Below are 27,212 nucleotides of genomic sequence, written 5' to 3' on the forward strand. Positions count from 1 at the left end.
TATAGCCGCAGCTATCATGGAGCTAAACCGGGAATAAAACATATCTAATAAATAAACTATATCTCTTTCTATCAGTATTTCTCACTCTCTTTCTGTCAGTATTTCCGTCTGTTTCTATCGGTATTTCTGTCTTTCTTTTTTACAGTTTCTTTCTCTGTTTATTTCCGCTTTTGCTCCAAAATCGCGGCAACCAATCAGCGACGATGCACGCTGTTCCGATCACCGCTCTCTAGAGGATCGCTAGATCTCGTGGCGCGTGAGCCTGATGGACAGATGGAAGGAAGGCGTATGTGCCACCGTGGTTGTTGTCAGACCGTTTTACTTTACTGCCTCATAAAAGTACCGAGATTTAGACTGCAATATTGCCATGACGTATTGCCGTGCGCGCACTCACGCGTCTGCTCGCGCGCGTGCGAGGACCCACGCAACGCGGCGAGATCGCGCGACGGCCACGAGACGCATCATCCTTTCCTCCTTTCGCGGGTTACGTCACGCGCGAAGAATAGCGGAGCAAAGCCCGCCACCGGGTCGTTTGTTCGCGCTCCAAGTTCAGGACTGTCCTTCCGTCAATGGAACTGCATCGACGCGACGGGGAAACGTAATCGTCGACTGTGCCCTATATAATCCTTTGGCGACGTACTAGCGCAGCAACGAATCAAGCGGATGGGACAGAGGGACGTTTTTGTGTGGCGCTCGAGGAACTGCATGAAACGCGTAAAATCTACACTGGCAGGTTTCGCGGAAAGTAGAATAACTCTTTAACTTCCGCGGAGTAAGCGTAGGAGTCAGGTTTCGAAACTGGACGAGTCTGGGATTGGTCACGATTAAGTTGATATATGTATACACGTTCTGTCAAAAAAGTACCGGGAATTGGTAAATGAAACAAAATATGTATTATGAGACTGTTGCCTCAGTAATTTAATTTAATTTAAATTAATTTAAGCACCTTTGGTGCTGTGATTAGGTCTTAGGGCTCAGACTGTTTTGTTTGTTTTTATTTATTTTATTTCACTTTATTTTATTTTATTGTCTTACATTTTATTTTATGTTATTTTATGTTTTTCTTATATTTACTTTATCTTTGTACTAATTTGCTCTATACTTTGTGTCTGAAGGGTTCTCCTGTTAATTTAATAATAATAATAATAATTATTCATCCAAATTTATCGTATCGCCTTCAAAGTAGGTCCCTTTCGAAATAATACACTTATGCCAACGAAGAACCCAATCATCAAAACATTTTTTTAAGGCATTTTTTGGAATCAACTTCAGTACTCGCCGCGAATTCTCTTTTATGTCATCTATCGACTGAAAACGGGTGCCTCGAAGCGGTAATTTCAGTTTTGGAAAAAGAAAAAAGTCGGCCGGAGCCATATCAGGGGAATACGGTGGCTGCTCGATAAGATTTCTTGAGTTTTTGGCCAGAAATTCGTTCGCAATAATAGCCTTGTGAGATGGTGCGTTATCGTGGTGAAAAATCCATGAGTTTTCTTTCCACAAATCTGGTCTTTTTCGACGAATTAGCTCTCTCAAACGCCGCATAACGCTCAGATAATATTCTTTATTTACTGTCTTACCTTGCGGCAAGAATTCCGAGTGCGCAACACCGCGGTAATCGAAAAAAAAACTGTCAACATCACCTTCACTTTTGATCGACTTTGACGTGCTTTTTTCGGTTTCGGCTCAATTGGAAGGCGACATTCCGAAGCTTGTTGACTGGTTTGCATGTCGAACTCGTAAACCCATGTCTCGTCACCTGTTACAATGCGTTTTATGAATGTGGGATCGGAATTGACTCGTTCTAACATGTCTTCAGCGACCTTAACGCGATTGAGTTTTTGCAGAAAATTCAGGTCTTTCGGCACTAGTCGAGCGGCAACGCGTTTCATGCCCAAACAATCGTTTAAAATGGTACGAATTGATTCGCGAGACACAGAAATTTCGGTGGCTATCTCTCTCAGACTTAAACGACGATTTCCAGCCACCATTTCCTTTACTTTAGCGATGCGAAGTTCAGTTGAAGACGTTGATGGCCGACCAGAGCGAGGCAAATCTTCCGCCACATCTCGACCGCTTTTAAATGCACTGCACCACTCATACGCGCGTGTTTTTGATAGAGTCGATTCACCGCAAGCCTTATGTAACATTCTCAGCGCTTCGGCACACGAAATTCCATTTGCGATGGAAAATTTCAGACGGATTCTTTGTTCGATATTTTTATCCATTGTAAAAATCGCAAAACACACTTGAGATGAACTGACACAATGGCGCACTGTAAACAAACTAAATGACAAGTGACGTTCAAACTCCGCGTGAGTATAGAAGACAGTTGTGCCAACTTAGCGACAAAAAGAATTTCAACAATTTCTTTAAGCGAGCTTTTTAAATGATCGATTCCCGGTACTTTTTTGACAGAATGCATATGTGTATATATATATATATATATATATAGGTAATGAGGAAAAAATAATGCACCGCGATGTGCGGGTAATTAGCGGCCGAGGCGCGCGCCGATAAATTTCGCAGTGGACGGGTTGCGTGTTTAAGGGGATGAAAGAGGAAGGAGCCTGCGGAGCATGGTGGCGCGAAAGCCCTCTCGATTATTGCGGCGGTCGAAAGGAAGAAAAAAAGATTGGAAACGGGAGGCGAACGAGGGAAGAAGCACCTGCTATTCATCCATTGGCCGACAATCCGGGTCAGACCCGTTTCCCTTTCGTTGCTCGGTTCTTTCGTTGCTCCGGAGTCCAGAGCGTTTGGAAGTTCGAAAGAAAAAGACACGCGTGGAGCGCCGCGATATTCAGGCTTCGCGGCTCTCTCCTTCTCTCTCCCACTCTGCTCCGCTCTATGTATATTCCGGCCGCGCGATCGCGGCTGCATGTTCTTCTCGCGACGCCGAGGAGGGAGAGAGGCAGATTAGAGCGCGAAGCGCGGCAGAGGGGCGCGGGAGTATAGTATCGCGGTGGTAGGGGGAAGAGAGAGACGTGTCCGTGCAGGGTTTGGTTGCCAAACGATCCGAGAGATCGCGCTGGCGTCGCGTTCAGCCCGTTTGCGCGTCCGAGCCGCGGGCAGAGCTCTCAGTTGACGCTCAGTTCGGCTCAGCGAGGCCAGAGAGAAGAAAGGGAGACTTTTCGTGTGTGTAAACATCGCGCGTGTGTGCATCCCGTCGCGATAGCCACCGTGGACTGGTCTCTCTACCTGAGGGACCTGATCGAGCCGCGCCACGATCCTCGTCCAGGGATTCGCTACCTGACTATATCGGTGACTAGAGGGTTCGCGGTTGAAAGAAAAAACAGAGGAGACCCACGGACGTCCGACCACTAACGGTCCGTTTCTCCTGAACGCAGTGATCCGACCGTTCGCACGATCCGACTGATCCACTGACCGATTGGTCGGCACGATCGAGGATAGACAGAGGAAGCAGAAAGCAAGGAGACGAGCCGAACGGAGTAGCAGAGTTGCTGGCTAGGAGATACAGTGCGAGGAAAGGAGTGGAGGTAGACGGGTGACGAGTGGAGAGCAAGTGCGCGCTCCCGCGAGTAAACGTGTGTCGCGTGTGCCCTCGATGAGAGTAATGAGCAGGGTGACGGTTTCCGTGGAGGAAGGAGACGGGACGACATGCAGCTGGAGCATGGCCCGGACCGGGACGACCGCAGCAAGATCGGCGGAGCAGTGAGAGGAACGTGGTCGTACCGCTCGTACGACGCAACGCGTTCGATCGTTTCCTCGTGGAGACCTCGATTGCCAAGTGTCCTGACCGCGTTGACATGTCCCAGCCGCGGTTCGTCCGTTGACGGCTCCGAGCATCCATCGTCTCTAGCGAGATCGTTGCGGAACGCGCGAAACCAGACCGATCCGCTCGTAACATTAGCGATAGAGGGACAACTGCGCAGTGCTACCTGTCCTGTGAACGGGGTACGCTGTTGGAGCGACTCTTACTAAAGGCGTGCTGTGTCGTTTTTTTTTTCTTTGTTCCAACCTCGCTGGCCGTTGATCATCGTTGGACCTGATCGTTACACTTGGAACATTGGAAATCATCGCCTATTCACCCGGGCCACTGATACTCGTCGACGACGTCCTCTGCACGTGGCCCTCATCAACCTCGATCAACCTCGGTCGTTGTCTTGGACGTTGTCGCGGTGGTGGTGGTGGTGCATGGACCTTTTCTCAACGGATTCGTTACGCATTTTATCACGGCCCTGGGCGTCCTCGTCTCCCTCTCCCTGTCCCTGACGCTCTCCTCCTCCTCTCTCTTTGTCGCTCTCACGCTCCTACGCTCTTTCTCTCTTCCTTCTTGGCCCATCTCTGTCGCTCGCCGTGTGCCGTCTCCCTCCAACCCGCACTTACCTACCCCTCCACCTGTCTGCCGCGCCGCTGCACACCCTCTCCTCCCTCCGCGTAACCCTCCGGCACCCGTCCGAGTTTCCCTATCCCCACCGTCCGCGCACCTCCTCTGCCCACCGCGCGTCTTTTCTTTATTTATTCCGCGATTCCACGGGGCAACGCGACCACGCTTCGCGGCCCGATGATTCCCGCGCTCCTCTTTTGAAATTACCTCGCGTCGCTGTCAACATCGCCGTGCTCGTCGTCTTTGCGTCGCGCTCCTCCGACGTATCCGCACGCCGCTGATCCGTGTCTGCTACCGTCCTCGTAAAACCGACGATAAAAATTGCCGCTTCTCCGTGTCCTTCTCCCTCTTCCTCGCGCCGCTCCTCGCCGTTTTCCGTTTCTCACCTCTCAACTTGTTCCTGCTCTGCCGCTGTCGGACCAACGTCGGACTCCACCTCGACTCGCTCGTCCTTGGACCGTGCGAAACGATGCGATTCTGGTCTACGATCGATTGGTGAAAATCGATCCACGCGCTCGGTGTGCTCGCAACCGATCGAACCGTACCGATCGCTCCCGATCGGTCACGGAATCGGCTCCGTCGCCACCGTTCCCCGACGCCGCAATCGCCACCGTACCGTGGGTTGTCGTTATAACACCGGCAATCACACGTCACCATCTGCACCATCGCCGATCACGTGGCTTGCTCGACGGCGACGCTGTACGACAATGTTCACGCCGCGCCGCTGTGCGGCTCCGGCGTGGGCCACCCTGGCTCCGTCACGCCGATGGGGACAGCCACCGGAGCGGGGAATTCCACCGGGGTGACCTGGTGGGCCATGATGAACGGTTCTCTCTACGAGGACAGCCCGCCACCGGTCCCACCGACAGCCTCCAGCCTCGTATCGATCCAGCAGCAACAACAGCAACCGACCTCCACGCCTGGCTCCCACCAGCAGGCGACAACACCAACCTCACCGGCTGCACCGGCCTCGTCAGCCACGACAGCACCTCCGGCACCAACGGCCAGCGCCAGCTCGACCTCACCGAGCGCCTCCTCGGTAGCGAGCAACAGCGCCCCAGGCCCTCTTCATATACCCGCGAAAAGGCTGACTGCCACGCCGGCGGCTTCCTCCTACGGGGAGGTCGGCTGCGTCGAGTCCTCAGTACCGCCCGCCGCTGGACCAGCGGGCGTCATTCGTCATTCCCACTCGTCCTCCGCTGGCTCCCAAGCCGGCTGGAGCTACAGTCCCCATCATCCTCAGGACTCGCACTACTCGTCCGCCGCGGCCGCGGCTGACTCCCTCAACCATCATCAGGCATACGGAGGGAACAACCCTCCGACCTACTACAATCTGGCAGCGGACCCTACCTCCACTTCTGGCTCCGCCAGGGACAACCGGAAAGCCGGCACTCTCAGCTTCTGGTCGCCAGCCACCGCTGGATCCGCTGCCACTGCTGGGTCCGCATCCGACTACAAGTCCTACAACTCGGCCGGAGTGGCTACTACCAGCTCCTCCACCGGTGGTTCCTCGTCGGCAGCCACCGGAGCTGCGGACCCAGCCGTATCCTCCTGCCATCAGAGCTTCTCCCAGAGCTGGTGCAATTACGCGCCCTACACCACCGCCAGGCATCATCACCCGGTCGAGACGGCTGGCCATCATCATCCTCACTCGCAACCAGGGGTCCCATACTTGACGCCGTCCGCGGCGGACGACCGAGGCAGGGTCACTGCCGCTATGGTCGCTGCCGAAGGCGCCTTTCCTCACGATGGATACGGCGGCCTGAGGAATTACGGGGCTCCCGAGCCTGTCACCTCCAGCCCGTACCCTCCTCCAGGTAAGCATCAACTCTGTCCTCTCTTGGTCAAACTATTTCTTTCCTTCCAGCTGGACTTCACCCTCGTGGTAATGTATGAACATGTGGGCGAAAGAATTCGTCGATGGACTGGATAGCTTAATTATATAGTTAACTATAAAAAAAATCAAGTTCGATGCTCGCTATCCACTGATCCGACCAATTCTTTTCCTCCTATGAATGCAGTCAATTACAAAATTTCGCGTATCGCGCAAATTCAAGGGAACAGCCTTGAGTAGCATCGCCCAGACAGTGCAGCACGGTGCTTTAAATCGTTCCAAATGGGTCTCTAAACAAAACCGGGAAGAAAGCAAGTAGCACATAAGCACCGTGGAAATTTCGAAACCGGCCCCGTCGCATAAACGGAGCCTCGAGTCATCGTTCATTCAAGTATTTGGTCATTCTCCGTTGCTCTCCCCTTCCACTCGACGTCCTTTTCTCGGGGTCCCTGGAACCCATGAAACGTCGCATGAGCAACAGCGAACGGCGGCGGGTTTATTGGCGGCCGTAACTCGTAAACTGAGGCGTGCGCCTCCGATCAGCTGATCCGTTCCATGACCCGTTCCATGACCCGCACAGGCGTTCAGTCTTCTCCTGCTAACGGCTGTTCTCGCTTTCCTCCTTGCGCATGCTGTCGTCCGACCGCGTTTTCGTCTGCTACTTTCCTGCTCTAGCCCTTCGCATGTTTCGAAACGTGTGCGCAGATCGAGTTAGCATGGTCTACTTAGTAAATTGCGCGGGTGAGACTCTCTGCCCAGGCATGGTTTCTTTCACCTTTCCTCCCTCGACTCTTTCGATGCGACGCGTTGTCAAGTGTTGCATAAACTCCGCTGCGGGATCCTTAGCGTCGAAAGAGTCAAAGCAGCGGACGGAAGGTGCGTTCCTCGCAGACTTGGCGCGTGACGCAACGGGGAAACAGCGATTTTCGCCGGCGATTGGCCCCGGCTGAATAGGGAAAAAGGCAGCGACACCGCGACCCTCGTCGGGATCGTAAAGAATAGGAAAATACGAGACGTGGCGACTGCTCATACGGGCACGCTCGGCCCCGATAAACGAGATATCGTTCGCGTGATCCTCTCGTTCCCCGGACGTTAATCGTTTGCATGTGGTAGGGGAGGTGCACGCGCAGGCGTGCGCGATACATACAAAGTAGCGGAATACGAGCGCCGCGTATAGTTTAACCGTGCCCCAATAGATGGCAGCTCCATTATCTTTGTTCGTTCCCTGCGGTGTATCGTAGCGCGCGCCAGCGGCTGCCTGGACCCGTATCACACCTCCGGAGGCCACCGTGCACGCTTCTCGAAAAGAGTTATATGCACAGTGAACGACAGGTGCTGTCGCGCTACCAGGATTCCTCCATTTCACGAGATAGTATCTTCCTCGTTCGAGAAACGCTGCCGTGAAAAAGAGACCGGCTACGGGTTGAGTATTTAAAGGCCTCTGCGGGTTCCTAAACGACACCCGACGTTCCACTTTCAAATTTATCGTGCTACCGTCTGCAACTGTGCCCTGGCCAGCCTTTAATTGGCGCCCCTGCGAGTTCCATCAGCCAAATTGGTCGAATACTCTGTTCCTTAACAAGAAAGTCCACCCAGATTCCAATCAATAGAATTTAGGTATTACTGGTTCTCATTATCCAAGATATCCAAGGACTCCGTTGTACAAAGTTTTCACCTGGACGTAATACGGTAGAACGAGGCATAACTCGCTGGCTATCCCCGCAGAAACGATCGGGGGAAGCGAGGCCCCGACTGCGTCGATATCGCCACAGCGTGAACACTCTATACTGGTTTCGAGCGTTCGCAACACGCCGGCCGCAAATCGATACGTCATTTATTCCGCAGTTTCGTGCGCGCACACGTCCCCCGTACACGCTGACATTCGTGAGAATCTTGACCTTTGTTAAATAATTTGCATATTCCACCGTTTTAGTGGGCAATAAATTCCTGTCGCTTAAGCAATCGCGTCGCGGTATCCCGCGGAACCGAGCGAGAGGAACGAACGCCGCGGAACGGCGCGAGGGTGGGACGGAAGGAGCGTTTTGTCGGGGAAAGGATGCGAAAGGGGGACGGAGAGAGATTGGAGGACAGACGGAAGGCCAGAGGAAGGATATTACGTGATCTAATAAGGGAGGAAGAAAAGGAGAATTTCGGACCAGCCCCTGTAACCTCCGCAAGCGAGAGTCAAGGACGTTTATGATATCTCTACCGATCCTCTGGCGTTCTAATCAGATATGTCCGAAAGTTTTAATGAAAATGCTCCCAACGAAATACGTAAAATGACGACCGAGAAGTCTCTCGAAAAGAGAAGAGAAAGAGAGCCGAAACAGTTTTACGATCGCGGTACGTTAATTTATTCGCGTTCTTGACGGGCGCGTTGTTTCGACGTTATTTCAATTGTAAATAAAGCGCACCCTATTTTTGGATTCCTTAATAACGATCGATATCGAAGCGCTAAGAAGAACCTTCCAGACTGTTGGCGAGGAGACGCGCGTATACAAGTGTTTCGAGCAACTGAGCATGCCCGTAAACAACACGGACGAGTTCGGGCTGGGCAGAGAAAGGAGTCAGGCAGGTGGAAAGCCGACGCAACTTGGTTGCACTCGCCAGCAACGTTGCTGAGGCAGCTCCGAGTATGTAACGGTTCCACCGCCACTCTTGTCCATACTCGGGTTAAAGATAGACGAACCAGTCGAGAGTTGCCGTAATCGTTTGGTTTCGCGCGCCGCGTTTGACCATTACGCCATCCTCCGAAACGAAAGAAGAGAGGATACTTTTATCGGACTTTTATCGCGAGACGGAAGAATACTACGGTTAAAGCACCTACGAAAGTAAACTTCTCTCGCTATTTCTGTTTTATCGCTTGTATCTTTGCAGCGATGCAAACGCTGCCCAACTTTCTGCCGCGAAACAGAAATAATAGGGTTGGATCGAGAAAAAGTAACGCTCGAAAGTGTAGCTGAAATATAAATAAATAAATTCGATTGGAAATCTTTCAGGCGTGAACTGAGCTGCGAGCTCGCCAGTGCAAAAATTCATGCGCGAGTTGAATCATCGTGTACGAAAAGGAACTTGTACTACCGTAGTTGCGTGTCGCGTTCCCGTGTCTAATGTTTGCCGCGCGGCTAGTACAACCGGTCCAATTATATCATATCGGCTGGTCGGGCGTGGATACGAACCCTCCGTGCTTGTACACGCCGCATACACACGCGCGCGCGCGCGCGTAGGCTGCTCGGGCGCGCGTTTCGGCGTTGGGTAGAGCCGCTTCGGGTGTGAATTTCGCGATCTCGTGACCTTACGACCTTTCGTCTCGGGGAAACTTCTGTCTCGCCGTGAAACTCGGCCAACTCGTAAATTCTACACTTTTTCGGACATCTGCCTTTCAGCCCGCCTGATTTTTCTACCCTCCCCCATGAGTTTTGCAACTTTACGAAGATAACGTGTATTTGTAGCTGAAGCTTCGGAACGAATAATTCCGGAAAATTTGGGAATTCGCTGCGCGATTTGATGTGGAGAGATTGTTTCGTGCAGAATGAATCTAAATAGCTTAAATGCTTTTTAAAATGATTTTAAAAAGACAGGGTGAATTGTCGAAGATATGGGGATAGCTTCTAAGCTACTCATTAATATCATTTTTTTTTATTAGAATGACAATTCTCGAGACAATTATACACATTGACTTTATGATCTGCCTGTGAAATCGTTGCTTTAAAATCCTTGTGAAGCTCGTAACGTTATTATTGAAAAAGAACAAGTCTTGAACTCATTGCGGATGGCACCGTTGAATTTTAATAGCAAATCTGAGGTCAATTATAAACATTGACTCTGTAATGTTTCCTCCTCGGGTCACGATCGTTCTTCAAAAGTGTAAAAGCGATTAATAAGCTGTCGATGTTTACATAAATATTAATGGGCCGTTACTAGTGGTACTGATATATTTACATAACAATTAACCGAGTGTTACGCATATCTTATGCCTGATTTTTATGGACGTTATCGACCTTCAGTAACTGGGTGCTGAACAGCAACGCTCTAAATCCAGACTTTTGGAATGATGTGTTTTACAATGACAATAAAAAAGAAATACGTCTCTGGATTTGAGGAATAAATGAAGCAACGATTCCAGGGCGAACAGTAATGTTCATTTTTTAACTGTCTTTTGGGCACTGTTGTGTTCGACCGAAACTGACCGAAGCCTATTCATTCGGCAATAAATCGAGATTGCTTTGTTTCACTGCCATCGATCCGTCTCTCCCGCGCGGTCCACGATACGTAGCGAATGTCAACAGTGCTTTCATTGGGAAAAAAGGTTAACGGTATTGGTTATGCGACACTACGTCGACTAATGAACCGTCCTATTTGCTCTCGTTTCTGTTGGCCGGCGCAGACCTAATGATTCCGCCAAGCGGCAAGAAACGAGAGAACGGATACGGTGACTTTCCTCGCTCCAAGTCTGGTCGGGCTAGCTCCGGTTACTTACCTCGGCGTATCGTTAAATCGACCGAAACCTATGGACGCGAAATTTTCATAAACCTTTTGCCGTTGCTTTTGCCCACTCCTTAAAATAGACCCGAGATGAAAGCTCGATACGCGATAAGCTCGGCGTGTAGAAAATTACCTAAATAAGCAGCGCACAAAACGTCACCTATTTCTAGCCTAGCAGCTAGGTGGTTTATTACCGGCAAACTAATTGTGTTAAGTGATGTGGGGTTCCTCCCCATCTTCGTTGTTTCCCGCAGGTTCCCTGGCGGGGGTCGGCGTGGGCGTCGGCGTGGCTGGGATGGGGGTCGGTTGCGGTGGCTCGAACCCCCTGGAGTGGACCGGCCAGGTGACGGTGAGGAAGAAACGCAAGCCCTACTCCAAGTTCCAGACGCTGGAGCTGGAGAAGGAGTTCCTGTTCAACGCGTACGTGTCGAAGCAGAAGCGGTGGGAGCTGGCGCGGAACCTGAACCTGACCGAGCGGCAGGTGAAGATCTGGTTCCAGAATCGGCGGATGAAGAACAAGAAGAACAGCCAGCGGCAGACGCAGCAGCAGAACAACAACAACAACAACAGCAGCGCCAACAACGCGAATCACCACACGGCGACCGGCAGTCATCATCATCCGAGCGCCGGTCACGCGCCACCCTCGAGCCACCACGTGGTCGCGCAGGCGCACCACGCGAACGGTTCCGCGAAGCATCATCAGTGACCCGTGGCCTTCTCTGGGGTCGTCTTCGGCCATCATCCTCACAGCCACGGCACCGCGAACGGCTGCACAGGGACTGGGACTGGGGCTGGGTCCGGGACTGGGACCGGAAGTGCCGGCCACGCGAGCCTGGTCGCAGGCCACAGCCACACGCTTCACGCGCCTCAGCCTCAAACGCCTCTGCCGACCCACGCGGCCGGCGGCTCGAGCACCGTCACACCCCCCACCGCCGTCGTTCATCCTCACATTCACGCACACGGTCATCATCATCAATTGGCGCACGTGGCGCAGCAGTACCCGACGCTTCTTCATCAGACGCCTCACGGTCTGGCCGCCTGAATCTCCATCCAGGCATCGAGGCCCCAGAGAAATCGCACGGACGGCTCTTGCCCTTGCAACGGCTACTTCTCGTCGTCCTCGCCTTCGCCATCGTCGTCGACGGAGACGGACGCGTACCCGCACACCTATCGAACTCTGTTCAGCAGCTGTTGAAAGACTGCCTACCACTTGTAAGGAGAGATAACGTTTCGCGAGTAGTATATTATTATTATTTTATTATTATTATTAATATTATTATTACGAATCATCGTCATCCTTCATCGTCATCATGGTTATCGCCCAACGAAAGGAACACTGTTGTATAGAAGAGCGCCAGTTACAGCGGGCGTCCTCGGGACGCCCAGCAGACTCTTTCTCCGCGTGTCGGTGTCAGGTGTCGTCAGTCTTCTTCGGGGTATCGTCATACGCGGCATCGAGCAATCTGTCCAATTCGTAATTCGGTAGTACTTCCTCCAGTTATACATATTATACATATATACATACATACATACATACATATATATATATATATATATATATATATATATATATATATATATATATATATATATGTGTGTGTGTGTATGTGTAAAGAAAATTAGTGTCACTTAGTGTCTGTCCTTCCCCGCGTCACGCGCCTTCTCTCTTCATTCTCGCCTGGACGAACACCTCCACCCCCCATCCAACGCCCCCAGCCCACATTCCCATCGGGTACAAATCAGTTGGCCGAGACGCTCGATCGTACGTTTGCTTTGTCTTGCACTGTTCAGCTCGCGATCGATCGGGAACGGGTCGAGAGAACATCGTGGAAATTGCGCGGCAACTACTCGAGATGCGACGCCGTTGGGTCCCGTGGCTACGACACTGGTCCGTCGAGGATCGCCCGAAGGGAGGATCGCTTACTACTTAGGGGTAAGTGTGTAAAAATTTCGACAAAACAGACGTAGACTCCTCGGGTTCGAGGATTCTTGTCGAGCTTCTCGGGATCGTATCCTTTGAGTTCTAACGGGGCTTTTAGTTATTAGCTGGCACAGCTTCAGGGATGCATTCAGGAAACCATAGTGATAGAAAAAGTCATACAAACTTGAGCTCTATCTGACCCTGTTATAGTTTCTATGCTTCTGTTTTGAAAGGAAATTGCTCAAAGTGCACCGCGAGTTTTAGTAATATTTATCGAATGTCACACGGGTCAGACAGATCCCATATTTATACGAACTTGTTTCCACGATTGCGGTGTGCTGAACTCACCCCTCGAGCCGTGGCCGCTCATAAACGCGACGCGTGGGCTCTGTACAAAGGGGTGTCCGAGGAGCGATGTTATCGGAGAAACGAAAAATCTCGAATGCCTCATTTAATGCGCGTTGTTTCTAGATTTCAATTAGATTAGATTTAATTATCGATTGCTTTCTTGCCACGTGAAACGTTGAGATCGCTACTGTCTGTGATTCCCGGAAAGTACCATCGTGACAATCGATCGACGTTCCATTCTTTCGACGCACGATGGTTATCAGTGTATTCGCGCTGCTGACGAGTGTTGTATAGTCTAATTCCCCCTGTAGTTCGTCGCGAAATCGATCCTTCCGTGGGATCCAATGCACCGTTGTTGTGCCGTAAACATTAGTAGATCCAGTTTCACAGGAATTCGTCGGAAGATACTTATGCCGTACGATCGAGAGTATTCGGACCTTTGTAGATAAACGTTTCGTCCGCTAGAAATATCAGCGTTCGAAGAAATCGTGAGATCGAAGTTAGAAGCCGGGGCTAGGTCCCTGGAGGGACCTCGACGAAGCTAATTTCGAATGCGACATAACATAAAATAAAAATAAAAAAAACAGATCGACGAAAGTTTCTATAGCGTCGCCTGTGAAATGGTACGTCGAGGGCGCCTGCAGCGGACCTAATCCGAAGCATCCATGCGTTTGGTGAATTAGTCTAATTGTGTCCAGAAGTGTCGTAGGGTGGCCGTACCTAATATCGCCTAGCAAAAGTTAAATCGCTGTCAATTGAATAATAATTGATATTTTTGCATGCAATTCGTTTCAAAGTGAAGAGAAATTATTCATCTTTCATGTAGCATAAGCTAGAATTGTTGAAACCTATAAATTTTTAATTAGGAATTAAAGAAAACGTAAGACATGCAAAAATCCGGTCCTGAAAAAAGTGTACCTAATATCGCCTACTCAAGAAATATTGATTAATTCATGTATATATGAGTTTTTAAAGTCATTTTCACATGTGCTTTTATTATTTCTTGCTCTAGAAATGTTTTTTATCCATCTTTGATTTTATTTTTATTACGAAAATGTAGAAATAGGATTTTTAAAATATTTTATTTTTTACGTTCGGATGTACATATTGGACAAATAAAGTTGGGTCATTTCATGACCCCACGTGTAACAAACATTGCTAAAAGAAAAACAATATATTCATTGCGAAAATTAATTGAATCGATTTCATTCCTTCAGTACACCATTAATTAGGTATTTCTAGTAGATATTCTTGCATTCACAGAATTATTAGACTTACCTTCTCCGAATGTGATGTAAAATTGTGGAAGTCCAATAAATTTTTACACTATTAAGATTCTCTAAAATACTTCCCTTTCTGTAACACTGTCCAACACGATTTTTGGTCCGCAATATCCGCTGGGTGACCTTTGTAGAGTTTTTCGCCCTGAACACGAATCCGCAAGCAGAATCGTTCTATCATCCTCAGCTTTTGAGAAAATCGATTTTGAAAAAAAAACTGCAAATTTTCGACTTTGAACATCTTTTATGCCGAAACGGTAATAGTTATTCGATTGCTCGTCGCGTCAAATTATTCTATGAACCCTCCTGAACACAACGATATAAGTTATTATTGCATTATGAACATTTAAATATGTTTAAACAACGATCAAAGGGAAAGGGACACCTAAAATGCAACCATTTTTGAAGATATCTTTCAATTTATTTACAAAACTAAGGGTCTAGGAGGAAATCTGACTATTCCACGCGATGCAGCAGACAATTTTCCGTCGGAAAGCGTCAATAAAAGTGGTGAGACTCGTTTTGTTTTCAATACAGAAGCGAAATAGTTTGGCAAAACGTGCGCCGTCGACAGTGGTAGTCACGCGCGTTAAGCGATTGTCTTACGCTGAGCGGCAGTGGATCGCGCGCTGCCGTTGACTACCACTGTCGACGGCGCACGTTTTGCCAAACTATTTGGCTTCTGTATTGAAAACAAAACGAGACTTACCACTTCCATTGACGCTTTCCGAAGGAAAATTGTCTGCTGCATCGCGTGGAATGGTCAGATTTTCTCCCAGACCCTTAGTTTTGGAAATAAATTGAAGATATCTGCAAAAATTGGTGCATTTCGGGTGTCCTTTTCCCCTTGATTGTTGCTTGAATATATTTAAATTTTCATAATGCACTAATAATTTATACCGTTGTATTCGGGAAGGTTCATAGAATAATTTGACGCAACGAGCAACCGAATAACTATTACCGTTTCGGCATAAAAGATGTTCAAAGTCGAAAATTTCCATTTTTTTTCAAAATCGAATTTCTCAAAAACTGAGGGCGATGGCGATAAACGGTTTGCGGATACGTTTTCAGCGCGCAAGGATCTATAAGAAACGGCTATTGAACGTTACGGAACAGAAGAAAAGTTGAATTTTGTTGGACTGTGTAATTGTTGATCACATGACGCTACAATTACAGTACGTCTTCCGACATAGGTTTAGGTACTAATTCAGTGCATAGCCGATAAATTGTAGTGCTTACTTTGCGAGATATACCTAGCCAGTGGCGATATTAGGAACTTCGGCGATGTTAGGCACGGTCACCCTATTCGTCGAATAACCGAGGATCGCAAACTTAGTACCTATAATTCTTACGTTATATGTAAAAAAAAAAAACGAACGATCTAGATTTAATGACGTACCTAGTGGACTAGAGGGTGGTCGAGAGCACTGCTCCGAGGCTGCGTTTAGGACCATCGTCGGTCGGAGACATCGGAGTCGAGCTTTTGCGTCAGCAATTAGAATACGAGTATAGTAAACTGTGCGACGATCAAGTTTCGTTTCTGCTGGGGAAGAAGCTACTTAGTTATTGGGTGGGGAAAGAATTTTAGTTGTTATAATCCTATGGAATATTATTGGACTGTTAAACGCGAAATTTAATGTTTCTTCCCGTCGTTATAAAAATCCAAAGAGAGCATGCAATTTGATTGCAGTTACTTGAAAGGTATTGCACTTAGAGATGGTTGGGGGAGATCTACTGAATGTAAATACTTAGGTCGCCATTCAGAAGTAATCGGGCGACACACAGTATCCCTTGGATTCTTCCAAGCATCTCTCATAGATGTAAAAATCAAAATGTCACCATAGGATTTGCGTCCAAATTCTTCTACCCGGTTGCTCAAGATTACGTTCATCCTTGGGTCTAAGAACGTAAGTGGCAATATTCCAACGTTTATAGACTCCGAATACCCAGGGAGACTTCTCAAGTCTCGAAAATACCCACATTTCTGAAGAACGAATAATCCAAAATTAAGAAGAACCCCTTGAAACGTTCCAACGACTGCAAGATAGTAACGTCGAATAGAAAAATGTACATAGAGTGACGTGGACATGTTTAATTGGCTACGTATCGAGGTTCCACTCTGCAGACTCCAGGACGAACGTAATATCGAGGAACTGGATACGATCAATCGCACCGAGGCGATCTGGAAAGTGTCCTAAGCGCGGCCTGAGAGAGAGAGAGCGAGGAAGGCGAACTCTTTGAATCGGTCACGTGAGCGAGTAAGTATAGGTAATTTAATCGGATGTTAACAGAAAATAAAATATCCCAGTGGGTCTCTATTCTGTAAGGTGCAACATTATCTAAATAGTAAGGGCCGCTGGGCGAGTGTGTGCATGCCTACGTATACCTATACTATACATACCGCGCGTATTTTCTGCGTGTCCTACTGTAAGCGCGCGCGCGAGCGCGCCCCTGTCCACGAGGAAGCACGAGAACGGGCATTGCGCCGGAGGAAAATCGATGAACGAGGAAGAAGGGCCGAGAATCGGAATTTCTGAAAAGCGTAGGCGCGGGCGCGCGCTCGTGGACGCGTCAGTGTGCGAACCGGGGAGAGAATGTGTGCGTGCATGTGTGCCTGGGAGAAAGGGCGAGCGTGAGAAAGAGAGGTGGAGCGAAAGGGTGGGAGAGAGAGAGAGAGAGAGAGAGAGCGGCGTAGAGCGATAGATAAAGATGAATAAAAGCCGGCGGCAGCGAGGCGAGATACGTATTGTATAATTAGGGTAACCTTTGAAGGAGGTAAAGCGGAACGCGCGACCAGAGAGACGTGTACACGCGCGACAGTGTCCACACGGCCGTCAGCTTGGGTCCCGGATAACCGATTACACATAGAAACTTCTGCTACGATTACTATAAACTACACGTTAATTATGTAACGACCATGAAATATAGATACAGCGCGAGGGAAGGTGATAGGGGGAGAAGGTAGGGAGAATGAAGAGAGATTTAAGGGGCGAAATGGACCGGCATAGGGAGATCCGAGAGGGAAAGGGGTGGGTTTCGCTAGTGCGAAGGTAGTGGTTCCAGCGCGCTATCCGAACGTTCACCGTGAATCGATTGTAATTAGTTGCTAATTGTCCTGCTGCTGACGATGTTCAATGCGATTATTAAGATTATTACGATTATTATTATTAATATTATTATTACATTATTATTATTGTGAGCGTCACGTTAATATTATGTTATTGTTTTTATTGTGTGTTGTTTTGTATGTACCTATCAGTCTATAACGGTCATGATATTATTATTACTGCAACGGCGACGAAGAATTGGATCCGCACGCGCGCGTATACAGGTAGACACACGTACACGGAACATACATCTCGACGAATATATTATACAACGGAGGAACGTGGATTCGTTTTTCCATTCGTTGCAAGCCAACCGCGGGATAATCTGTCAACGACTTCTGCTAATCACGTTCCAGGCTACAAGCGTTATCAGCTTTCCCTCTTTCGTTTCTCTCTGTTTCTTCGTTCGGCTTCACTCTTTCCCAGAGTATTCCCCTATTCCCTCTGTTATTGTTTTCGTATGTGTTATTATATTGTTTAGGACACGCCGCCAGGGCGTCATTAAAGCTGTCCTTGTTTCGCGAGAGAGCTTTATAAAGAGCGTTCGACGAGCTTCCCCTCGAGATCGAGCCGAGTGTCTCCCGACACGTTTCAAGAATGACACGATCCTCGGCGCGAACGATGCGCTCCGATCGAAACGATTTCGTTGAGTTCTCGGGGTAGCGCGGAGATGCGGAGAGCGAGAGAGAGAGAGAGAGAGCGAGTGAGTGAATGAGAGCGAGTGAATGAGAGAGAATGCGAGAGTGCGTGAGAGAGGCAATGAAAATGTTATACACTGCGAGAACGCATGTTTATTATTATTATTTTTTTTTTTTATATTCGAGTTACTAGAAACGATGGAAGCGAACGATTGTTCTTGCGTTATGTATATTTTCCTTTTTTGTACAGTGACGGCTAGGTGATCAAGTCACGTTTATATTTTCTCCTGGTGGATGAGAGGAAATGTGAAGAGATTTACAATTATATTATTGTTTCATGCTCAACATTGTTATTTACTCGATCAACGTATGCTGGACCTTGAACACGGCGACTAATGTCCTCCCTCGGAGACAATTATCCACCGTAACTGTTATTTAAGTCACAAAAAAACGTCGATCTCCAGTGGCGGATTTAAGGAAAAAGGCCCCGGTGGTAATTGTTCTGTGGGGCCCATTTTTTCCGGGAAAATGAGAGAAGCTGATTTACTAAAAACGGGCTAAGCGTAGTAGTACAGAACAAAATATGGTGTTTAGATAAAATCATAATTTTCGTTTTTTGAGAATAGGGCCTCGGGGGCCCTTCAGGGCAGGGACCCATTTTTCTGGAAAATGAAGAGGTAGTTTACTAAAAACTTGCTAAATGTGTAAATGCTAAATGGATAAAAGCAGAATTTTTTGAAGATGGGGCCTTGAGGGGCCTTCTGGGTAGGGGCCCAAGCTCATCAGCCACCCATTAAATCCCCCACTGTCTATCTCGTCTTTACTTCGCATCCTTTCGACCCTCGCAAGCTTCCCCCTCTGTTATACAGTCCTCTGAGAGTCCCCTGGCTTCGCAAACTCGGCGGAAACGTTGAAAATAGTTCATGGCTCAAATAATGTTAAAACGAAAGGAATTCGCAGTGTCTCGATCGAGTTCGTGGTCCTATTCTTAATCGATCGGCACGATAACGAGCTTTCGCTACGAGGTAAGTCGAACCAACGTGTACTGTTTTATCATGTGCAATTATAATTTTTAAATTTTCGCGTAGTAGAGAATTCATAGGTAATTAAATTCTCAACAGAGAGCGAAGGGACATTCTTTGGAAACAGTAAGAATGTGTCTAGTTAAATGCAAGAGAATCGCAATCGATGTAATTATCGCGCGGATTTTTATTTAGCGTTAGAAGCGTGCGTAGCCTCGCTCGTATTATTTTAGCCATGACGATCGTGCGCTCGATCGACAGGAAAAGTCGAAGGGGACGTTCTGGGAAATCGTTTCGTTCGGTGGCCATCGTCGTTCTTTGAAGGTTCGCGCTTTACTTAACGATCGTCGCCCCCGTAATCGACCCTCTGTCTGTCTTTAGTTGTATTTGTATGATATTAATTACGGTCGTAAGGTAGATATTATACGCTACTTGTAAATAAAGACACAAGATTTATCCTGTATTGAAGTGCAATAATAAAAACATGTTTAATTAGTGCCAAAGTAATTGCAGAGATAACAAGACACACAAGATCCTCTTTAGGCGATCCTCGTGGCCTGGCACGGAGTAAGGGGGCTTGAGCTCTCCCTCGTTATAAAGTATAGCGCTTTATCGCGGAAGTAACGGGAAAAGATAAACGGCTTTCCGTGAAACTCGAGGTACCTCGCGTACACGTACGTAATTCCACTTTACAAGTTTAATAGCGGCTGCATTTTGAGAGGGCGATTTAGTAATTGTCGTATATTAAAGAAAGGAGCTGATAACTTTGACGTGCTGCGGGGAAACTGAGACGGAATATTGCGGTTGCTGGTAATCTAATTACATGTATGTAATAAAGCTCAGGTTTCTCTTAAATGACGTTATTAAAAAAGAGGTTCCCATGATTACGCAGCTGAATTGGGGAATTGGTTTTTAGCTTCTGCTTGATGCAGCGAAGAGAGGACTAAGTTGAAGAGGCAAAATCCAGGTAAGAAAAATCTATACCAATAATTAAAGTCCTAATGGGAAACGTAATAAAATCAGTCGTAGGTATAATTCGCAGAAAAGATATTCAATGCCAAGAGAATGCACACGATAGATCTATGAAGGGGGTATTCCCTCGAAAGTGTGTGAAAAATGGGCAATTTTTATGAATTTTTCTTTCCAAAATAAATGTTCTACGTACCTACTTAGGGCTGTAGTTGTTTTATAGGCAGGGTAGACCGGGGGCGATTGTAACAGGGAGGTGATTGTAACACGTTAAATATCTCAAAACATATGATAGATATTAACACAAATTTTGGATATACGATGAAGAATGACATTTCGAATACACACATCCATATCCTAGCAGTATAGATACACAATAGACATGCATAGTGAAGAGAATAAATTTTCCATACCCTAAAGTAACTTTTCCTTACTGATTTAAGGGGGGTCACTGAGGTGAAAATGAACTACCAGTTATTCTACAGATAAAAATTTGAAAATATGTATTTCCATATTATTTTTTACGCTGAAATGAATTATGTAAGAGTTTGCCACGTCCTGGGTGGCGGAGCTTAGGACTATGACAATGTGGGATCGTAAGGGAATGTTAGGCGCGAAGGCGAGCCTCGTAGCATTTGGTGAAGTGAGTATTTCAGGCGCGAAGGCGCGCCTCGTAGCACTGAGGGTGAGTTGGATTTCAGGCGCGAAGGCGAGCTTCGTAGCACTGAGCGACCAGGGAAGGTTTAAACACTTTTCGCGCACCAGGGTGACACCCTTTAGAGCACTGGCGCGAGTATTTAACGTCTCGGTAATTGGATTTAGCGCTGCATTAATATAAGAACCAGCCCGTAATATTTCTTTGAAATACGTCTAGACATATGGTCGGACAAGACCCATGCGAAAGTACGTCTTGTAAACACTGTAAGAACTCTCACGTTCGCGAACCGAAATCAGCTGTTGCAATAGCCTGTTTTGATTTGGAGTCTTCGTAACCGAAGGATAGAAACAATAATTTGAAGCGTGATTTAAAATTCAACTGTTTATTCAATTTGAAGCGTGAGAATATGCCATGCACTGTTAATAATGACGATAAGCATTAGCACATAACGTTTATATAAATGGTAAGTAATAGCAATATATGTATGAACATGAAACACATGAATATTAGCAATGAGAATATATATATATGTATATATTGCATTTAGCAAATGATAATAGTGTAAAGCAATAAGCGTTAGTAAACAATATAATAATATAAATCAATAAGTATTAGCAAAAATAATAATATGGAAAAATAAGCGTTAGCAATACAAAATGATATCAGAATTCTCGAGAATTCTCAAGAAATATGATTTCATTTCTGATATCTCGAGAAACAAAAAACATGGAGAAATCAGGAACACTAGGTCCAACGTACGGAGCAGGGGTGTTTTAGTTACTACGCTAAAACAAAAAACTTTATAACTCCGACAAAAATGAATTTGTCGAGCTGAATTTTTTTTTTGCAGTCTTTGCATACAATACTACAAAGATAAGAATATGGATTTTACAATCAAATAATTTTTTCGATTTTTTTTTTTAAATTTTGATAAAAAAAACTGTCACTGCATTAGCTCTTACATAATTCATTTCAGCGTAAAAAATAATATCGAAATACATATTTTGAAATTTTTATCTGTAAAATAACTGGTAGTTCATTTTCACCTCAGTGAGCCCCCTTAAAATTGTAATATAAACACTCCCTTTGCAAGTACGTGTTTTCTTTATTTTTTAATATTTAATCTGGCCATTTTTAAAGTAATACTGATCGTTACTTGTCACTTTTAAGTGTCTCGTTAATACAAATTTATAATTTAAGTTCAAGAACCTGGTCGCGGGCGATTGTAACATCGGCAGTCGGGGTCGGTTGTGCCGCGACAGAACCGAACAGTGACGAAGAAGATTAATAATATTTTCTTATTTGCATGGAATCCTATAGCACAGCACAAGCAAATCAAATGAAAAATGGGTGCAATGTACCGAATGTAAGGATTCATCAAATGAAGAATGAACCAGCCAAAACATTTTCTATTTCTGCCACAATGGCGACACCGCATAATTGGTTATAAATTTTACTTTTTTCACTTATTATTATAATTAAAAGCAATAAATATTTTAATTTTGTAAAGTTAAATTTGCGCTACTATCGACTCCATGCAGCGTTCCAACGACCCGGGGTCAGGGACGGTTGTAACACTTTCTCCGCTTCTCATTTTTTGAAACTGTTGCAGCTCAAATAATGCCAGATAAGTAAGTAACATTTTCGTAAAAAAAACTGTTGTTGTAACTAAAATAGTTTTTGCGCAATCGTATTCCAAAGGCAAAGTGTTACTACCGTCCCCGGTCTACCCTACAGTTGTTTACTCAGATTTTACTAATACTTTCGCGTCGTTACCTTAAAAAGTTACTAATATTTACTATATTAGAGGTGTTGATGTGCGTTGATCACATTAAAAAATTCCTCCTTCACAACGACCATGATTGCAACCGTTGTATTGATCCGAAATAAAAAAAAAAATACTTTTATTCTACGATTCTTGCCTTTATCTTCCCTACCTTAGTCATTCATTAACTCATTTGCATCAGAAAGCGAAATATGTCGCGAAAAATATCTGTTCTGTATGGCTAAACGCGGAATAATCCACGGGCTTGGAATAATTTTTTTACAATATAAATGAAAGAGAAAGTATGAATGACTTAATAAATTACATACGTAGGGTAGATGTACCGTTTGTGGCCGTTGCACTGTTTTTGGCCATGTGCATAATTATCTTATTTTTAAATTGCTCGCGGATCATTATTAAGTGGAGAATTTCACATCATAATTATTTTGTTTAGTATATCGCCAGAAATATAAGGTTACATTTATTGCTTACAAGGAAAAATATTATATTTTTTAAGAAGTGGTACAACACCTTAAAGTGGCCACAAATGGTGCATCTACCCTATGATCAGTCGTGCATTTATATTCCGGTGGTACAGGGTCATCGTCAGATTCACTGTTGTCGTTATAAATGAAGGTCGTACAATTTACATGCGCGATGCAAATAGTTTAATATCCAAGAGAAAAAGAACGGCGACCCATTGAAGAAGAAAATTTCATTTAAGCAAATTTTTCTTCTTCGATCTGGGCATCATAGAACCCAGAAATTGCCGATGCTTGTATAATTCCGGTAGGGTCGATAAAGGCAAGTAAATATTTGTTCCTTTTTAATGCGTGGCTGACACTTTAACGGCGTGAAAGTGTCGGTAAGATATTAGTAAACCAATGTACAAAACCAGAACTATGTAGAACGTTTATTTCGGAAGGAAAAAATTGATAAAGAATGGCCACTTTTCACACACTTTCGAGCGAAATATTTCCTGAAAACAGTGTGTGCATGGAAGAAGTAGATTCGAGGATTTTCATCGGTCAACCACGTTGAGGCAAAATGTGCAGAAGCAAACGGTCATAGAATTAGAACCTCTCCCAGGAAACTCCGCCACGTTGCCTTTTGGGTCGACTGGCTAACTTTCTATCGATCAAAAAAATTGAGCGGGCCCGCCAGGCGGCTGGTAGGTATAATTGCTGCTTGCAGGAACGCTTCAGCCCTTGAAAACCCAGACGTCGGGGCAAAAAAAGTTTGGAAACTTTCCCCCCTAACTTTCTAATCCGCTTTTGGTTTCACCTACATCCTCAGTTCTACAAAACGCGTTGCTCGGTGGTGACGCGAGCATTCAAGCCTTGTCTTATTATGCAATATTCTCCATACATTTGCTAAGTACAGATGAACGTTGCAATTAAATATGATCTGAACTGTCGTTTAACTGAAAGTACCTATAGTGTGTGGTGTGCTATAGGTTTATTTTATCGAGTGAGAAAAAATTCGCAAACTGTGAGAATTGTTATAACGTTGCTGTGCCTGAGTGTAGTAAGCTTGTGTTGAGTGGATATGTGTCTGTGAATTTTTCCTTCAGTGCTTGCAAATTTTGCATCAGGTGAGAGGTGAAAGTGGAGGGTGGCTAATAATTCCTTCAACTTGCTGGTGAAGAATCGTGACTGCTGCTAAGTAATCGGTAAGGAAATAACATTGTATTTGTAGTAAAACCTGTGATATTAAATATCGAAATTAAGCCTCGCTTGAGAATGTCATTCGTGTCCGTTAGAAATAAGCTCCGCGTCTCTTTTTTTTAATTCAAAAATGGGAAACTGGTAAGCACAAATCCTTGTATAGATATACCTACATATGTAGAACATACGAGCACTTAGCCAAGGAGAAGAACATCGAATCGGAATAACGGAAGGTCTAATAACGTGAATCGACCGGGTAGGTGTAGGTAATTTGTGGGACAATAATTCACGATCACCGCTCCCACGTCGACTGACGGAGTCACTCTTAAGTGCAATCTCATCGGTGCTCTTGCGCAACGCGCTCCTCTTTCGCGTCCTGCACTTTCAGAATTCTTTCAGCAGGCTCTTATAAAAAAAAAAACACACAATTACTCCCACCGTCAAAAGTAAAATACAAAGAATGCCTGCTACGATAAATTATAACAAAACCTTGCTTGCTTCTTCAAATGAATTCGTCGTCGCGTAAATTGTTATACAGCTTTAAATTCTCCATCAGAATATGCATATTAAACATACCACGGTCCCAAATGTGTGCTGAAAAATAAAAAAATATAACAAATCGAAAAGTGGTAACTTTTTTGTCCGCTAATGTGTAAACGTGGTATTAGATCTTGATACTGGAGTTTCTATTGCAATATTCACGTGGGTAGGGTAGATGTACCGTTTGTGGCCATTGCACTGTTTTTGGCTATGTGCATAATTATCTTATTTTTAAATTGCTCGCGGATCATTATTATGTGGAGAATTTCAAATCATAAATATTTTGTTTAGTGTACCGCCAGAAATATAAGGTTTCATTTATTGCTTACCTACACGGGAAAATAATATATATTTTTTATGAAGTGGCCAAAACCGGTACAATACCTTAATGTGGCCACAAATGATGCACCCACCCCACTGAAAGTATCTAAAACTATACAGTAACTGATTGACACCAAACTATACAAATTACCCTTCAATTCATTTAGTTGAGGAAACAATACAAATTACATATTTTTTAAGAAGTGGCCAAAACTGGTACAACATCTTAAAGTGGCCACAAATGGTGCATCCACCCTACCCTATGTGAAAAGTAGGAGCATCGCAATCGCGAAAGCTGACTCGTCGTCGTTCCCACAGAATGTTTCTACGGCGTTGGACTTGCGTCACCTGACACGCGAAGGACAACTCAAGCCTCTTATCTCGCCGTCGCGTCGCGACCATGTCAATTATTTGCCTCATTGTTCGAAACGACAAACACTTAAATAGGTCGAACGTAATATTTTTTGCCACATTCTTCGCGGAAAACGCCGCCAACGGTCCCCGGGCTCCACTGCAGTCGCCTGATTCTAGGCGCGGGAAGGCAACGGCGCGCGACGCCCCGCGGTTATCGAGATGCAAAATGGCGCGTTTCCTTGGGCGATAAGAAGACAACCTTGTCTTCGAGCTGGCCATGTTCAGAGTAGAGACGTCGCAGTTAAACTGGCCAGGGAATTCTGCGCAAAATGTCTACCGCGATGTTCCTAAAATTCCAACCCGAGTGGAATCGGTCGGTGGACGATAAAGGCTGATATTCCTGCCAACTCGAATCGTTAACGTCGAGCCCAAGGAGAGGTTGATCGTCCGCCCCAGGAGATGCTCGGGTGAAATAAAAATTTCGAATCGCCGACGCGACGGGATCCGCAACATTGTGCGGAAAATGAGCGAGGCCAGGCGTTCGGCCTCAGGGCTAATAAAAGGTTGACGAGACGTCCTTCCCGGCCGAAATGGAGGAGCCAGTTCTTCGAGGCAGCAGAGCCAACCCGCCCATCGTGGTCCGCCAATTCCACGCTAACTTGCCAGCACCAGATATCCCCGACGAAAACGAACGCCCACCCGTTCGTATGACCGCTCAGGCTTTTATTCCTTTTATTCCCTTCCACGAATTGAATTTCATATTAGCCGAGTCGATCTCTCAGGGGGGGCTGCCCACTCGAAAACGAGAGAGAAATTCTGCGGCGCGTTGCACTCCGGCATGCGGGGACACATTCTGGTCATTGAAAGATATGAAACTCTTGAAGCGAGGTATCAGCAGAGAAAATGGAGAGGACTCAGCACCCTGGGAACTATCGAACGCGAGGCCGATGTTAATTTAGCGAATGGACGATCGAAGTACACGATAAGAGGGTAGGAGGGCGGAAATGGCCGGGACCAGTGGTAGAACTGTGGGGGGTGAAAGTTCGGCTTTTGTTTAAGCTAATCCCATTCGCGCATAACGGAGCAATTCCATTAGGAGGCGGACGAGAGTCTGGGACCGCGCGGAGGGTCAGAGGAACAATTCGACCGGGTCGCCAACCCCCTTTCGCTCCTGGAGTGGGGTGGTTTCCTGTGTACCGAATTGAGACGTCGGCGAACGATCCTCCGAACCTGCAGCGATGGTTCTGCCGCCAGCCGCTGAGAAATTATGGCGGAGCCCTTCGCTTCGTTTGGAAATTAAACCTCGCGCCAATGAAATTAATTTTTAAACATGGTAGAAACGTGTCATTGTGGGGGAGAAAATATGAAAAACTGTGGGTCATAGGGAATCATCATCTCTGACAATTTTCCGCAAAATTCCTCAGAATTGCATCTAATTGTAAGCAGCAAAGTGGAAGCTTTCATTTTCGTTCTCCCAAAATGGGTGCAGAGAACTCTTCGATATATAAAAACCTAAATGCACGATTAAAACGTTACCGTGGCCCTCGTTGATCCAATTAGAATCGCGAGTAGATACCTCCGCATTCAGAATCACCCGTCGTTCAATGTCAACCACCCCAAACGTTATTCATTTCGCGACGATACGAAGAGAGAAGTTTACAAACAATTGCACAGCGACAATTAATTAATTATTATCAATCTCATCGATTTGCTTCGCTTCGCCAAGATGCGCGACGGCCTTAACTTCAAGCGATTGTTCTAGTGCCTGCCTGGAAGCACGTAATCGCGCAGCTCGGGCATGATTTTTGCCACGCGTTCGATAAGGGAAACGGACTCGGAAGCGGTTACAATCGAGCTCGTTATCTCGGAACTTCGGTTCGGTCGTCTCGTAAATAATTCATTCTCGAGCAGGCCTCTTTGCGGGGCATTCTCTCCTTCTCGTGTTCCGTCGTACTCGG

At 46.3% G+C, this 27,212-nt stretch overlaps 1 protein-coding gene across 3 annotated transcripts in view; it reads left to right on the plus strand.

Moving 5' to 3' along the window:
* The window catches only part of LOC143366347 (uncharacterized), a 78,665-nt gene extending 66,450 nt beyond the window's left edge, over positions 1 to 12,215 (plus strand). The window contains exons 5-6 of one of the 3 annotated variants that reach the window (XM_076807385.1): positions 5,122 to 6,162; positions 10,880 to 12,214. In XM_076807385.1, the coding sequence (XP_076663500.1) occupies positions 5,163 to 6,162; positions 10,880 to 11,370 (1,491 nt within the window). In that variant the 5' untranslated portion in view covers positions 5,122 to 5,162 and the 3' untranslated portion in view covers positions 11,371 to 12,214. Of the gene's footprint in view, positions 1 to 2,460; positions 6,163 to 10,879 lie in introns of those variants that run through there. The other 2 variants (XM_076807384.1, XM_076807383.1) reach the window with 2 other exon arrangements.
* Positions 12,216 to 27,212: the final 14,997 nt, after the last annotated feature.

Source organism: Andrena cerasifolii, chromosome 2 (genome assembly GCF_050908995.1).
Source record: "Andrena cerasifolii isolate SP2316 chromosome 2, iyAndCera1_principal, whole genome shotgun sequence".
NCBI lineage: Eukaryota > Metazoa > Arthropoda > Insecta > Hymenoptera > Andrenidae > Andrena > Andrena cerasifolii.